At 46.4% G+C, this 17513-nt stretch overlaps 1 protein-coding gene across 12 annotated transcripts in view; it reads right to left on the reverse strand.

Moving 5' to 3' along the window:
- Nucleotides 1-17513, reverse strand: part of neb (nebulin) — a 361584-nt gene that overhangs the window by 235431 nt on the left and 108640 nt on the right. For all 12 annotated transcript variants that reach the window (XM_038790010.1, XM_038790016.1, XM_038790008.1 and 9 more), the window contains 5 exons: nucleotides 14163-14270; nucleotides 12230-12541; nucleotides 11077-11283; nucleotides 10880-10984; nucleotides 7938-8045 (listed from right to left, as the gene is read on the reverse strand). In XM_038790010.1, coding sequence (XP_038645938.1) covers nucleotides 7938-8045; nucleotides 10880-10984; nucleotides 11077-11283; nucleotides 12230-12541; nucleotides 14163-14270 — 840 coding nt within the window. The remainder of the gene's footprint in view (nucleotides 1-7937; nucleotides 8046-10879; nucleotides 10985-11076; nucleotides 11284-12229; nucleotides 12542-14162; nucleotides 14271-17513) is intronic.

The raw sequence follows: 17513 nt of genomic DNA on the forward strand, positions 1-17513 counted from the left end.
CTCAGTCTTCTGTGCCCCAGCGGAAACAACTCAAGCCTATCCAACCTCTCTTGATAACTGAAATGTTCCATCCCCGTCAACATCCTGGTGAAACGCCTCTGCACCCGCTCCTGTCCAATCACATCTTTCCTATAATGTGGCGACCAGAACTGCACACAGTACTCCAGCTGTGGCCTCACCAATGTTATATATAACTCCAACATGACCTCCCTGCTTTTGTATACAATTGATAAATGCAAGTGTTCCATATGCTTATTTTCATCACCCTATTAACCTGCTCTTTTGCCTTCAGAGATCTATTTAAAAACATGCCAAGGTCTCTTTGTTCCTCAGGACTTCCCAGTATGCTGCCATTCATTGAATGTATCCTTGTCAGATCGCTCCTTCCAAAGTGTAACATCTCACACTTTTCAGCATTAAATTCCATCTGCCACTTTTCTGCCCATTTGACCATCCCATCAATATCTTCCTGCAACCCAAGACTCTGAGCTGACTGTGAACCACCCGGCCTATCATTGTGTCATCCGCAAACGTATTGTTCCTACCCCCACATAGTCATCTAAGTCATTTATATAAATGATGAATAATAGGGGACCCAGCACAGATCCCTGTAGTACGCCAATGGACATTGGCTTCCAGTCACTAAAGGAGCTGTCTGATATCATCCTCTGTCTCCTACAGCTCAGCCATCTTTGAATCCACCTTATCTAGTTCTCCTGTACCGCATGTCCATATGCCTTCTTTATAAGTCTCCCATGTGGGACCTTGTCAAATGCTTTGCTGAGATCCATGTAGCCTACATCAACTTCACTACCCTCATCTACACATTTAGTCACATGCTCAAATTTGTTAGGCATGACCTCCCTCTGACAAAGCCATGCTGACTATTCCTGATCAAACCTTATCTCTCCAAGTGGAGATAGATTCTCTCCTTCAGAATTTTCTCCATTCGTTCCCCCACTACTGATGTGAAACCCACTGGCCTGTAGTTTCCTGGCTTATCCCTATAACCTTTCTTAGAGTGCGACCACATTCGCGGTTCTCCAGTCCTCTGGCATCTCTCCCAAGACCAGAGAAGAGCAAAAAAATTGGATCAGGGCCCCTGCAATCTCCCCCCTCGCCTCCCACAGCATCCTGGGACACAATTCATCCAGGTCTGGAGATTTCTCCACTTTTAAGCCTACTTACACCTCCAATACCTTGCCCCTCTCTATGACAACTTGATTAATAACCTCACAGTCTGTCTTCCCGAGTTCCATATCTGCCTCCTCACTCTCTTGGGTGAAGACAGATGTGAAATATTCATTTACTACCCTACCAGTGTCCTCTGGCTCCACCCACAGATTCCCCCCATGGTCCCTAATGGGCCCTACTTTTTCCCAAGTGATCCTCTTCCCATTGACATACTTATAGAATATCTTGGGAAGTCTCAACCAGAGTGGATAAAGGAGAACCAGTAGATCTGTTATATTTGGACTTCCAGAACACATTCGATAAGGTACGTCACAAAAGGTTAAGTCATTTCCGGTGGCGGCTATGAAGGAGGAAGTCGCACATTTGGTGGCTTCCGCTCGGGTCGGACTTTGGACCTTTCTCCCCAATTTTCTGCCGGACTTGAAGTGTAAAACTGAAGACAGAGGCAATTGTGTACTGAATTCCCACAACAGTGCATGGAGAGGAGGACTAGAAGTGCTCGTAAAGGCAGAAACCGAAAGACAGAGAAGGCTTGGGTTGAAGCTGCAGCGGGAGACAGCATGGCAGAGGACCGGACCTCTGGTTTGTTGACCCAGTGGCCAATGGAGCAGCTGATGCAAGTTATTCAGGAAGGCTTTGCTGAGCAGAAACGGGACTGCTTGGACCCGATAAAAGAGTCGAATGAGCTGCTGGAGCTTAGATTGAACGCCCAAGATCAGGCGATCCAGAAGGTGGAGAAAGCGCTGGCTGAGCAGGAGGAACATCAAACTGCGGTGGAGTTGGAGGTGGGGAGACCAGCAGAAGAAGCTCCTGGAGAAGGCAGAGGACCTAGAGAATAGGTCCCGCCGGCAGAACTTGAGAATCGCTAGGCTCCCGAAGCGGTCCGAAGGAGCGGACACTGGGTCATACATCGCAGAGATGTTTGAGAAGCTGCTGGGGGATGGGGCATTCTCCCAACCCTTGGAGGTGGACAGGGCTCACAGAGCACTCGCGAGGAAGCCGCGGACAGGAGACCCCCCCCCACAAAGTGCAATGGTGGTGAGATTCACAGGTACGTGGATAACATAGAACATAGAACAGTACAGCACAGAACAGGCCCTTCGGCCCTCAATGTTGTGCCGAGCCATGATCATCCTACTCAAACCCACATATCCACCCTATACCCGTAACCCAACAACCCCCCCCTTAACCTTACTTTTATTAGGACACTACGGGCAATTTAGCATGGCCAATCCACCTAACCCGCACATCTTTGGACTGTGGGAGGAAACCGGAGCACCCGGAGGAAACCCACGCACACAGGGGGAGGACGTGCAGACTCCACACAGACAGTGACCCAGCCGGGAATCGAACCTGGGACCCTGGAGCTGTGAAGCATTTATGCTAACCACCATGCTACCCTGCTGCCCAGGGATAAGGAGCGCATTCTACAGTGGGCCAAGCAGACATAGAGCTGTAAGTGGGACAATAGTATCCTCTGGGTCTATCAAGACCTGAGTGTGGAGGTGGCCAGGAGAAGAGCAGGCTTCAACCAGATTAGGTTAAGAAAATGGTGAAGTTCGGACTATTGTATCCGGACTGTCTCTGGGTCACGTATGAGGAACAGCACTTTTATTTTGAGTCGAGAATTTTTGAACTTTGCTGCAACGTTCATGGGTTTTTTTTTCTTTTTGTTTCCCTGTTCTTTTAAAAAAAAGTTTCTTGTTTTTCTTTTTGTGGTAGCTGTTTGTAATGCCTTCTGTATTGATTTGGGACCAGTGGCAGAGCTGAGTGAGTTAAGGTTTTCATTTGCACTGTTGGGGGATGTAGGTGTGCTTGTTTAGATTTTGGTGTTTTTCTGTCGAGCAATTGTGTGGGGATTGGTTGATGTTGGAGTATGTTTGTATGAGCATGGGGGGGGGGGGGGGTGGAGGGAACAATAGGTGGGAAACTATCTGGCGCAAGGGATGGGTGCCAGCAATACCAAAGGAACCAAAAGGGTTCATGGAGCAGATGGGGGGGTGGATCCATGGAGATTTGAGCAGCCGAGTGTGAAGTAGTTCTCCTTCTACTCACACGTGCATAAAGTGTACTCCCTGATCGATTTCTTCATTTTGAGCAGGGCTTTACTGACGGGGGTGATGGACACGGGTTACTCGGCGATCACAATCTCAGACTATGCTCCGTACTGGGTTGACCTGCAGGTTAGTAAAGACAGTAACCAGCGCTCGCTCTGGAGGTAAGATGTGGAATTTGTGGCTGACGAAGGGGTGTGCGAGCGGCTGAAGAAATGTATTCAGAACGACCTGCAGCTCAACGACACGGGGGAAATTTCAGCAGCGATGGTTTGGGAAGCACTGAAGGCGGTGGTCAGAGGGGAGCTGATCTCGATATGGGCCCATAGGGAGAAGGTGGACAGGGCAGAGACGGACCGACTGGTTAAGGAGATGCTACAGATCGATAGGACGTATACGGAGACCCCAGATGCAGGGCTTTTAAGGAACGGCGGAGGCTACAGGCGGAGTTCGGCTTGTTAACCACAGAGAGGGTGGTGGAGCAGCTGAGAAAGGCAAGGAGGGGCGATCTATAAGTATGGAGAGAAGGGCAGCAGAATGCTTGCACAGCAGCTTAGAAAGAAGGAGGCAACCAGGGAGATAGGGAAAGTAAATGACGGAGATGGGAACCTGGTTGGAGATTCAGCAGGGGTCAATAAGGCATTTAAGGATTTCTACAGTAGTCTGTATAGGTCGGAACCCCCTACGGGGCCGGTGGGGATGAGGCACTTTCGGGGGGGACTGAATTTCCCAAAGGTGGACAGGGAGCTGGTAGAAGGGCTGGGGGCGCCGATCAGGTTGGAAGAGATAGTGGAGGGTCTGAAGGCCATGCAGGCAGGTAAGCCCCGGTGCCGGACGGTACCCAGTCAAATTTTATAAAACATTCTCTGGGATATTGGGGCCACTGTTGATAAGCATGTTCAATGAGGCAAGGGAAGGAGCGATGCTGCCCCCGACGATGTCACAGGCCACAATTTCGCTGATTCTGAAGCGGGACAAAAACCCGGACCTGTGTGGGTCCTACAGACCGATACCCTGTTGAATGTGGACGCCAAACTGCTGGCCAAAATTTTGTCCTCCAGGATTGAGGATTGTGTTCCAGACGTTATTTGGGAGGAGCAGATGGGGTTTGTTAAGGGTAGGCAGTTGGTGGCCAATGTAAGAAGGTTGTTAAATGTGATCATGATGCTCCCGGAAGGTATGGAGGTGGAGGTAGTGATCGCAATGGATGCAGAAAAGGCTTTTGATCGGGTAGAATGGGATTATCTGTGGGAGGTACTGGAACTGTTTGGATTTGGGCGGGGCTTTATTGACTGGGTCAGGATGCTGTATCAGGCTCCTGTGGCAAGTGTACGGATGAATAGGACAACATTGGACTATTTTAGACTGCACCAAAGGACAAGACAGGGATGCCCCCTCTCCCCACCGTTGTTCGCGCTGGCTATAGAGCCGCTGGCAATTGCTCTGAGAGCCTCAAGGGGTTGGTCCGGGGAGGGGGGAGTGGAGCACAGAGGGCGCAATTCTCTGACCCCCACGCCGGGTGGCAGAATCGCGGAGGTGCCAGGCGATTCCCGCCACGCCGCCCCGGCACCCGCACACTATTCTCCCCCCCCCCCGCAAAACAGCGTGCCGCGATGGGAGCAGAGGGAGCATCGGTCTGGTCCCCAATCTGTAATAATCACCAGTTTGCCCGGGTTGTATGGATGGGGGGTTCCGGGTCTGTCGGAGAGCAGGGATTGAGAGGATGGGGGATATGTTAACAGAGGGTAGCTTTCCGAGTATGAGGGCGCTGGAGGAGAAGTTTGGTTTGGCGAGGGGAAACAAATTCAGGTATCTGCAGGTGCGGGACTTCCTAAGTAAACAGGTGTCAACCTTCCCGCTCCTAGCACTAAGGGGGATTCAGGACAGAGTAGTTTCCAGAGGGTGGGTAGGAGAAGGGAGTGTCTCAGACATTTACAAGGAACTTATGGGGTCAGAGAAGACGTAGACTGAGGAGCTGAAACGCAAGTAGGAGGAGGAGCTGGGAGGAGAGATAGAGGATGGTCTATGGGCGAACGCGTTGAGTAGAGTCAACGCTTCCGCAGCATGTGCCAGGCTCAACCTGATACAATTTAAGGTCGTTCACCGGGCTCACATGACAGTGGCCCGGATGAACAGATTCTTGGGGTGGAAGACAGGGTGAAAAATGTGTGGGAGGACCAGCGAACCATGTCCACATGTTCTGGGCATGTCAGAAGCTTTGAGGTTTTTGCCAGGGGTTCGCAGATGTCCTATCCACGGTGTTAAAAACAAGGGTGGCGCTGAGTCCAGAGGTGGCAATTTTCAGGGTGTTGGAAGACCCGGGAATCCAGGAGGAGAAAGAGGCAGACGTTCTGGCCTTTGCTTCCCTGGTAGCCTGGAGGCGGATACTATTAATTTGGAGGGATTCAAAGCCCGCCGAATTCAGAGACCTGGCTATCGGACATGGCTAGCTCTCTCTGTTTGGAGAAAATCAAGTTCACTTTGAGAGGGTCACTGTTGGGGTTCGGCCGGAGGTGGCAACCGTTTGTCGACTTCTTCGCGGAAGGATGGGTGGTGGGTTAGTTTAGCTTAGAGTAGGGGGTTAATAATGGTGGGACCTGTAAGGAAGGGAGACGGCTTTTGCACTATGTTTATAGTTTCATGTACATTGATTATTGTGTTGTTAATATAATACCAAAAAATACCTCAATAAAACATTTATTTAAAAAACCAGGTTAAGTCATAAGATAAGAGCCCATGGTGTTGGAGGTAGTTGGCATGGATAGAGAATTGGCTCATGAGCAGGAAACATTGAGTGGGAATAAGGGGTTCTTTTTCAGGTTGGCGTCCTGTAACCAGTGGGGTTCCACAGGGGTCATTGCTGGACCCACAACTGTTCACAATATATATTAATAACTTGGAGGAAGGAAGCAAATGTACTGTAGCCAAATTTGCAGACAACACAAAAATAGGTGGAAGGGCAAGTTGCGAGAGGGAGACAAATAGTTTGCAAAGAGATATTGATAAGTTAAGTAAGTGGGCAAAATGTTGGCAAATAGAGTATATTGTGGGAAAATGTGAATTTATTCATTTTGGAAGGGAGAACAAAAGAACAGAGTGTTATTTAAATGGAGAAAAATTTCAGAAAGCAAGGGACTTGGGGTACTTGTAAACAAAACCCAGAACTCTAGCACACAGGCGCAGCAGGTAATTAGGAAGGCTAATGGAATGTTGACCCTTATTTCAAGGGGGTTGGGAGTATAAGAGTAGGGAAGTCTTGCTGCAATTGTATACGGTCCTGGTGAGATCACATCTGCAGTACTGTGAGCAGTTTATGTCCTTGTATTTAAGGAAGGATATCGAGGTGGTTCAGAGAAGGTTCACTAGGCTGGTCCCCAGGATTGAGGGTTTGTCTTATGAAATATTGGCCAACATTCCATTAGTCTTCCTAATGTCTTATGAGCAAAGGTTAAACAGGTTGGGACTCTACTCATTGGAATTTAGAAGAATGAGAGGTAATCTCATGGAAACATATCGGATGTTTAAGGGGCTTGACAGGGTAAATGCTGAAAGTCTCCCCTCATGGGAAAGTCTCGGACCAGAGGACATAGTCTCAGAATAAAGGGGTGGCAATTTAAGACCAAGATGAGGAGGGACTTCCTCTCTCAGAGGGTTGTAAGTCTTTGGAACTCCTTGCCACAGAGAGCTGTGGGGGCAGAGTCCTTGTATCCTTGTATGTATTTAAAGCTGAGATAGATAGATTCTTGATCAGTAAGGGAATCAAGGGTTATGGGGAAAGGGCAGGAAAGCAGACGTGAGGAATATCAGATCTGCCATGATCCCATTGAATGGTGGAGCAGGCTTGAGGGGCCAAATGGTCTACTCCTGTTCCTATTTCTTATGGTCTTATGGAATGGATTCAATTACTGGGTACCCACTGCGGTAGAGAAGTCAAAGACATGGGGGCGGGCTTGTCCAGCCTCCCAGCCATGAGCTTCTCGGCAGTGGGAGGTGGCGTGCCATTCGCTGGAGGTGGGATCCACTGCTCTGACTGCTGTCAATGAAAATTCCCATTGAAACCACCCCACGCCGCCAGGAAACCCATGGGCAGGGGTGCACTATAGGCGGCACCAGAGAATCTTCCCCACCAGTGCACTGCCAGAAAGTTCCGGCCATGATATTTGGGGGATAAATCCAAAAATGGCCACTAAATTCACACACGGTGAGGCTTAATCCCTTAATTATACAGGTGGGCAGGTGCATAACCTGCTTCCCAATCAATATTTACAATTATGCAAATGTAATAATAACACAACACCTCCACTTAAACTAGTTCAGGCAGCAAGGAACAAAATTCAGGTCAAATCACTTATCATTGCTGATTTTGCTCTCAAGTATGGTAATAGCTACAACTGGCCTCAGAGCTGACAGGATGGGAAAGTTGATAAGGTTCCCGAGATTCATAGCGCAGAACAATACGGCACAGAAAGAGGCCAATAGACCCATCATGCCCACTGATGGCTGTAGCATCACCCATTGCTGGTAAGATGCAGCTGTGTGCAAACATTTTAACTAGGCTGCTGAAAGGGTTCACAAAGTGATGAGTGGTCACTTGTGGAAGAAAGCAGCCCATTTGAGGTGAGGAAGAGCCTGCCACAGAATTAAACAAAGGGAGATAATAGATTTCTGTGGCTAGTGCGAAACACTTACGTCACTGGCAATATGAGTTGAAGCTTTGGCAGCTTTTATTGGAATGGCATCAGCACGGAGATCATATCCCTTCTTCTTTGACTCCTCCATGCTTTGCCTGTACATTTTCTATAAAAGGAATAAATATGACCTAAAATTATTCAATTTTTTCCCCAAAATATGAATTAAAACAGGCAAGACAAGGAAACATGTGCAAGAGAAATGACATACAACTGCTTGTCTTTTGTCTGCATATTATTCCAATCTCAGTCATGCATTGTTGCAACTCTTCAAGTGCAATACCAAACAATCACAGAAACCTACAGCAATAAAGGAGGCCAATTTAGCTTGTTTTTTAAGTGCTAGCTTTTTGAAATCACTTACTCTCCACCTTCACTTCTTGTCCATGACCCTGTTAGTTCCTCATCATGAAGTATTCATCCAAATCCCTTTTAAAATCATTTCTGGAGTCAGCTTCTATCACCTTCTCAGGTTGAGCTTGACAGCTCGAGAGGAACAAAATTGCCTCTCATTCCCCTCTAGATTCCTTGACAATTATTTTATTCTTGATCAACTCATCAGAGGGAATGATTTTCTCTATTTACTTCATTAACAACTCTCATTACTTTGAACATCTCATAACCTCCCTTCTTCATAGAACACTCCTCAATTTTCCAACCTCTCTTTCTAATTTTATAGAATTCCTTCGGTGCAGAGGGAGGCCATTCGCTCCATTGAGTCTGTGCTGACCCTCTGAAAGAGCACGCCACCTAGGCCCACACTCCCACCCTATCCTAATAACCCCACCCAACCTGCATATCTTTGGACCACTAACAGACAATTTTAGCATGGCCAATATCTTTAGGCTGTGGGAGGAAATCAGAACACCCGAAGGAAAGCCATGCAGGTGGTCACATAAAGCCAGAATTGAACCCAGGTCCCTGGCGCTGTGAGGCAGCAGTGCCGCCATGCAGTAACTCATGGTTACTCATTTGTACTCTTTACAATGCACAATATTCTAGCTGATGCCCTCAACCAGTTTTATTCATCCATGGGGATGTGGGCATCACTAATTGCCCGAAGCTGAGTTACTTGCTGGGCCATTTCAGAGGGCAAAAAAAGAGTCTGTGGGGCACATGTGGGGCAGACCATATGAGCATGGCAGATTTCCTCCCGTGAAGGGCATTAGTGAAGCAGATGGGTTTTTACCACAATGGTTCCATGGTCATCATTAGAGTTTTAATTTCAGTTTTTTTTACTGAATTCACATTTCAACTTTAGCCATGGTGGGATTTGAACCCGTGTCCCCAGAGAATTACCCTGGATCTCTGGATTACTAGTCCAGTGACAATACCACTACGCCGCTGCCATCACCCCCCCGTTGATTCATAATGTTCGAGCATGATCTCTTTGTTTTAAGTTCCATGTCTTAATGATAAAATCAACGTGGGTTTTAACCAATTTATCAATCTGTTCTGCCACCTTTAATGTTTTACGTATATGGACAGCAAGATCACTACACTGATCTTCTCAAGGCCTGAAAATAACTCAAATCTAGACTGGAGCCAGACTATTTATAGCATCAAACAAAATCTGTCTGTCAGATACAATACAGTACCATAACTTCAGGCCCTTGATAACCTTCCAGAACAATTTTGCTTCTGTGTCAAGCTAATTATTATCTTCCAGTCCAATTACTGCCTCATGCACACAGTTTGTAACAACCGTTTGTCACATCAATAATTTTACTTATTGTATTTATGCACTTTGTTTCAAAATGTTCTTTTTTTTCCTCTGGTAGATGGGGGCCGGGATTCTCCCCTACCCGGCGGGGTTGGGGGTCCTGGCGTGATGGAGTGGCGTGAACCACTCCGCACCTTTAGGGGCCAAGCCCTAAGATTGAGAGGCTAGGCCCGCGACGGAATGGTTGGCGTTCCGCCGGCTGGCGGGAACGGCATTTGGCGTCACGCCAGCCGGGGCCGAAGGGACTTCGCCAGCCGGTGGAAGTCCGCGCAAGTGCTGGAGCATCAGGGCTGCTGACGTCATCCCCGCGCATGCGCAGGGGAGGTGGTCACTTCCGCCTCCGCCATTGTGAAGACCATGGTGAAGGCGGAAGGAAAAGAGTGCCCCCACGGCACAGGCCCACCCGCCGATCGGTGGGCCCCAATCGCAAGCCAGGCCACTGTGGGGGCACCCCCCCGGGGCCAGAACGCCCTGCGCCCCCGCCAGCACCCCGGAGCCCGCTCGTGCCGCCTGGTCCTGCCGGTAAGGTAGGTGGTTTGATCCACGCCGGCGGGACTAGCATGACAGCGTCGGGACTTCGGCCCATCGCGGGCCGGAGAATTGCCGGGGGGGGGGGGGGGGCGCCGACCGGCGCAGCGCGATTCCCTTCCCCGCTGAATCTCCGGTGCCGGAGACTTCGGGACACGGCGGGTGCGGGATTGACGCCGGCCCCCCCGTCGATTCTCCGACCCAGAGGGGGGTCAGAGAATCCCGCCCGGGGTTAGTGATCCTGGAGCTGATCTTCTTCCTTGCTTGAACTCGTATCCAGTCAATTAAATAGTTGCTTTAACTCTCCGTAGCTGGTAGAACTTTACATTATTGACCTGGTAGCCTTTGTATGACGAGCAGTCCGAATTTTCTGCCATCAATATTTAATTTTGGTCTGATTCCTTGAATCATTGAGCTAAGGACTGATCCTTGACCTATTATTCTTGATGTTCTAATATGTGCGTGATTGGGGGGGGTGGGTATTAATATTAATTACTTTGGCCTATGACTATCTTACAGAACGGTTTGCCTGTGTTTCTCAATGGAGCGAGTTCATTTTATCCCCTTGTTTGTCTTTTCTTGTGTAGTTTGAATTGGAAGGATGTATCTTTGCTAAATCAGAATTTCTATTCACTTGTACGTAGTCAGCACATACGACGACAGGAATGAGTTCCGACTGGTGCACTTTTTACCTGGCTCATGTTGTACTGGTTCACTTTGGCTAGACAAATTTCTGGCGTGTCTGGCATCACGTGGATCTGAATCTTGTCCTTTTCCCAGGCTTCCTTGTAGGTATGCTGCGCAATAATAGATTTTGATTAATAATAGATTCTCTCAATGACATGAAGGGCCGTCACAATCTATACTTTTTAAGAGAAGGTCTTCTCACCATGTTCATGATTTTGGCATTGACCTTTGCCAACTCCATTGGCATGGATTCCATGTCAATAGTATATTTCAAAGTCTCGGGGTGCCGACGATATTTTTTCTCACAAAGGATATCAGAAGCTTTTTTGTTCTTTTCTGCCTCCAGTGAGCCAATGGGGACCCAACCCGTGCCCTTCATAAAGCCAGTGTACTCGGACTTGTAGAGATTCTGAAATAACAGGCAGAAAGATTATACATGCTGAGACTGACACCCCATTTTCAAACCTGGAAAGAAGACCACTGTCAGAGACAATTCTAATTAATATTCCCAAGGTGAAAGACTTTCTAATAATCTCCAAGGCCGAAAAGATGAAATAACAATAACACTCAGAATCAGAATAAGTAGGCAGGCCGCAGAATCGTTTTCCAATTCTCCTCATCCCCTGGGAAAATACCTGGCCTCCACTCTGCATGGCACAGCACAGAGTAGAATTCCTCTGAAATCATGGATACAAACTCATTGCGTTAATGGCAGGGTACTCATTTTCAACCAATAAATGTATACACATTGTGTTTAATGCAGCTCCCAGTTCATTACTTTTATGTCCCACAATGCATTAAAGTAACAGCAGTGATAGTTTTCACCGGCTTAATGGTATTAGGAAAATCCTTCATGATCAACTGCAACTGAGGCATCCCATTCAGGCCAGGTATGTCAGTATGTCTAATAGTGGAACGTTATATCTATAAAAGACAATGTTTGGAAAGTGCTAATGACATACTGAGGTCATGAAAGGAACTGTACAAATGCAAGTCCTGTTGCCCTTTTCTTTGCTGACTACTATTCTCATAGAGCTATATTGAAGTCTTTGTCTACATTATGTGTGCAAGCCAGGAGATGGCTAGAAACCACAACCTTTGGACTAAAAGTAAAGAGCACAATCACTCAGCTGAATCCCTTAAATCAGCTGTTAAACCTGAACTTTGCCAATCTCTGTTACTTGTCTACTGCCTGTCTTGACTAGTTGTATCATTAGACAGGGCTGGTGTGTGTGCTAATGTATGCATTGCCTTTGTAAGAGAGCTGTTCATATTTCTCTATTTTTAAATTCGATATAGAATGCACAGTTATTGTAATTGATAAAGTCCTAATACATTTCACTTTCATGACTTACATCACTCTGTATGTTCATCATGTTCCTGGCCAGTTCCAAATTCATTGCATCAGGAGGGGTTACGTAGCGATGGATAAGACGCTTATAGTTAATGTTGCTGGCCGCTTCCTGCGATTGTTTGGCAGCTGTGATACTGATCATGTCCATTGGTGTGTTGTATTTTGTCTTGAGCTTCTCATAGTTTTTCTTGTACTCGCGATCTGACTGAAGCTTAGCAACATGCATGAAGTGGACAAGCTTGGGGTCATCATGAAGGCTGCGGAAGCCGATGTGTTTTCCTTTGCCCTTTTCATAGGCTAGTTTGTATTTGTACTAAAATGGAATGCAGAACTCGTATTACTTGAGGCAGTGTTTACATTGAATTTTGTGCACAATGTATGTGATTTGTTACATTTCATTCAAAGAACAAAGGACAATACAGCACAGGAACAGGCCCTTTGGCCCTCCAAGTCTGTACCGGTCATGATACCACCTTTGGCCAAAACACCCAGCACTTCCTAGTGTCGCATTCCTCTGTATCCATCCAAAGGGGCTGATTTAGCACAGTGGGCCAAAGAGCTGGCTTGTAATGCAGAATAAAGCAGCAATGCGGGTTCAATTCCTGGCCTCCCCGAACAGGCGCCAGAATGTGGCGACTAGGGGCTTTTCACAGTAACTTCACTGAAGCCTACTTGTGACAATAAGTTATTGTTATTATCAATGTAACTGTTTCCTCATATTGTTCACATGTTAGCCTAATATTGTTGTCCTAATGAGAAATAGCCATACAGGATATTTGACAATATTGACTTCAAAGGTTTTTGAATCTTAAGAGGTCACTACCCCAATAAGTTGTCTCACCTTGTATTCCAGGTGAAAAGACAGATTTCCAGTTGCAGATCACTCATGCATTGAAGCGCGTTCTGAAATGGTGCCACCCTGCTGTAGAACTTCCATCCATTAAAATGGAAGAAAATCACAGACAACATACACTGATTTCCGATATTGGCTTCCAGTTACGTGCAGCTGTCAGCGAGGGTGAGGCTTGCACAGCCGTGATGGGAATTTGGAAACATATTAAATGAAACTCTAATCTGCTGAAGCGTCCTCATTTCTTGTTGGTGGCTAATCGAGCGAAGCATACATCTTTGTGCTGAACATTTCAATTCTGCTAATTCCTATGGCAACACCAGAGGAACACAACAAAAAATATTCATGCAAACCAAATAGGAGATATAAATGTAAGGACTAAATTTTCAGGTTGGAAGTTAATCTTATGTAAAGAATACATTTATTGCAATACTTGCTGTATGGATATATTTGCGTAAGGGTCAAACTTTTGAAACTAATTTTTTAGGCTAAAAGTCACGGGTTTGACTTTTACATAGGCTATCGAAGGCTATCTTTGACTTGGGCTCAAAAAAAGGCCATTGCAAGGGAATAAAGTGAAAATCAGCAATGTTTTCATCATGTGAGCAAATAAAAACTTATATGTTTACATGCTGGAAGCATTTATTTATCTGGTACTCATTTTCATTTGTATTTATGTACAAATGAAATTCATTTGTATTTATGTACAAATGAATTCAAATCATTAACGTCTCCAGGATTATACTTTGGGTTCTGAAATTTTGGGGCTCTGCAGGTGGGGTTTTGACATGAATTTTATGAAAAAATGTGGTTGTTGGACCAGAAATCATGGGGTCTACACTTTTACACGAGTATTTCCCGTAAAAATGTTTCCTTGTGCTTAGTAATGATGCAACTTCAAATGAAAGCCAACTTAGCAATAGCCATGTTGCAAACTATCTATCTTCCTGTGCACAATAACCATAATACCATCTGCTGCATTTGAACATTTGCATGGGTTTGGTGAGTATCGTGAAAATCAGGTCTCCTGGGGGAGTAATTATGTAATAGATTATAACTGGTAAAGATACCAAAAAAAACTTACATCACTGGCAATATCCCTTGAGGCTTTTGCAGCCTTTATTGAAACAGCATCTGGCATCAGGTGATAACCCTTCTTCTTTGAATTCTCCCAGCCAGATCTGTATAATTTCTATTTTAAAAAAGAAAGGTAGGAAGTTGATAACACCATTCGTTATCCAACTACAACTGAAATTATGTCAACTGCCTGCACTGGACTGCTTTATTTTGTTAAAAGACTTGCATATATAGAACATAGAACAGTACAGCACAGAACAGGCCCTTCGGCCCTCGATGTTGTGCCGAGCAATGATCACCCTACTCAAACCCACGTATCCACCCTATACCCGTAACCCAACAATCCCCCCATTAACCTTACACTACGGGCAATTTAGCATGGCCAATTCACCTAACCCGCACATCTTTGGACTGTGGGAGGAAACCGGAGCACCCGGAGGAAACCCACGCACACACGGGGAGGACGTGCAGACTCCACAAAAGACTCCGCAATATATTTATTGTTGACCTTCAACAATTTTTACACTTGTTATCTTCACTCCTAAATGGCTCAGCACTGAACTTAAGATTGTTCTGGGTTCTTCCATCAGAGCAATGAATTTCTCTAAATCTATTTTGTCAAATCCCTTTGTTCTTTTAAACAACTAGAAAGGATCACTCCTCAACCTTCTAAACTCAAGGGAATACAAGCGATGTTAATCCAAACTTTCCTCATAATTTAACACACCGTCCAAGACCAATGTATCTTTCCTGACATTTAATCCTCAAATCCGAACGTACACTCTCATTTTTCAATTCCATCCCTCAGATAAGGGCCAAAATTCTTGTGGTCTATTTCATCATTTCTGTACATACATATACTTTTTAAAAAAATCATTCTTGGGGACTGGGGTTTGTTGACTAGGCCAACATTTTATTACCCATCCCAAATTGTCTTTAGAAAAGTGGGGAAGTCCCTGTGATGTAGGTGCACCCACAGTGCTGTTAGGTAGGGAGTTCCAGGGTTTTGTCCCAGTGACAATTAAGGAACGGCAATATGTTTCCAAGTTAGTATGGTGAGTGGCTTGGAGGGGAACTGCTGTGTGGTGGTAGACCCAGGTATCTGCTACTCTTGTCCTTCTACACGGTAGTGAACATAGAACAGTACAGCACAGCAAGCCCTTCGGCCCTCGATGTTGTGCCGAGCCTTGTTCGAAACCAAGATCAAGCTATCCCACTCCCTGTCATTCTGGTGTGCTCCATGTGCCTACCCAATAACCGCTTGAAAGTTCCTAAAGTGTCCAACTCCACTATCACAGCAGGCAGTCCATTCCACAGCCTAACCACTCTCTGAGTAAAGAACCTACCTCGGACATCCCTCCTATATCTCCCACCCTGAACCTTATAGTTATGCCCCCTTGTAACAGCTACATCCACCTGAGGAAATAGTCTCTCAACGTCCACTCTATCCTCCTCATCATCTTATAAACCTCTATTAAGTCGCCTCGAATCCTCCTCCGGTCCAAAGAGAAAAGCCCTAGCTTCCTCAACCCTTTCTCATAAGACCTATACTCCAAACCAGGCAGCATCCTGGTAAATCTCGTTTTCACCCTTTCCAATGATTCCACATCCTTCCTATAGTGAGGTGACCAGAACTGCACACAATACTCCAAATGTGGTCTCACCAGGGTCATGTACAGTTGCAGAATAACCCCACGGCTCTTGAACTCACGCCCCCTGTTAATAAATGCTTACACACTATAGGCCTTCTTCACGGCTCTATCCACTTGAGTGGCAACCTGCAAAGATCTATGGACATGAACCCCAAGATCTCTCTGTTCCTCCACATTCATCAGAACCCTGCCGTTGACCCTGTAATCCGCATTCAAATTTTTCCTACCAAAATGAATCACCTCGCACTTATCAGGGTTAAACTCAATCTGCCATTTTTTGGCCCAGCTCTGCATCCTATCAATGTCTCTTTGCAGCCTACAACAGCCCTCCACCTCACCCACTACTCCACCAATCTTGGTGTCATCAGCAAATATACTGACCCACCCTTCAGCCCCCTCCTCCAAGTCATTGATAAAAATCACAAATAGCAGAGGACCCAGCACTGATCCCTGTGGTACATCGCTGGTAACTGGTCTCCAGTCTGAATATTTTCCATTCACCACCACCCTCTGTCTTCTATGTGATAGCCAGTTACTTACCCAATTGGCCAAATTTCCCTCTATCCCACACCTCCTTACTTTCTTCATGAGCCGACCATGGGGAACCTTATCAAACGCCTTACTAAAATCCATGTATACGACATCAACTACTCTACCTTCATCTGCACACTTAATAACCTCCTCAAAGAATTCAATCAAAGTGGTCACGGGTTTGGATGGTGCTGCCTCAGGAGCCTTGGAGAATTCCTGCAGTGCATCTTGTAGATGGCACACACTGCTGCCACTGTGCATCGGTGCTGGAGTAAGTGAATGTTTATGGATGGTGAGCCAGTCAAGTGGCCTGCTTTGCTCTCGATGGTATTGAGCTTGTTGAGTGTTGTTGGAGCTGCACTGATCAAGGCAAATGGAGAGTATTCCATTACACTGGGCATTGTAAATGGTGAACAGCCTTTGGGGAGTCAATAGGTAAGTTACTCACCACAGAGTTTCTAGCCCTTGCAGTCACAGAATTTGTTGTCACAGTATTAATATTTATATGGCTAGTCCAGTTCAGTTTCTGCTCAATGGTAACCCCAAGGATGCTGATTGATAGTGGGGAATTCAGCAATGGTAATGACACAGCGGGCGGGATTCCCTGTCCTGCCAGCCCCAATTTCTGCCGTGGCGCATCCCCGCCAGCAGTGGGGTTCTCCGTTCCCGCAGTAAGCTAATGGGGTGTCCCATTGTGGCCACGCCAGGGCATGGGCAGGTTGCTGGCACAGCGAATCATCCCACTGAAGGAGAATCCAACCCATGGTCTTTCACCATTATGAAACTGTTCTGAGTTATCTTTTACAAATATGAATAGATTACTTCAAACTTCTTCACATTGAACTTTATCTGTTCGTGCTCTTCCCACTCATGACTTTATATGCTGGGCAGCACGGTGGCACACTGGTTAGCACTGCTGCCTCGAGGCGCCGAGGTCCCGGGTTCAATCCCGGCCCAGGGTCACTGTCCATGTGGAGTTTGCACATTCTCCATGTGTCTGCGTGGGTCACACCCCCACAATTGAAAAGATGTGCAAGATAAGTGGATTGACCAGGCTAAATCACCCCTTAATTGGAAAAAAATAATTGGATACTCTAAATTTATGGGGAAAGAAAGCCATGACTTTAACATTTTCAACATTGGGGTTTGCTAAGGAGTCAACTAGCTTCTCAAAA

This window comes from Scyliorhinus canicula, chromosome 2 (assembly GCF_902713615.1).
Source record: "Scyliorhinus canicula chromosome 2, sScyCan1.1, whole genome shotgun sequence".
Taxonomy (NCBI): Eukaryota; Metazoa; Chordata; class Chondrichthyes; order Carcharhiniformes; family Scyliorhinidae; genus Scyliorhinus; species Scyliorhinus canicula.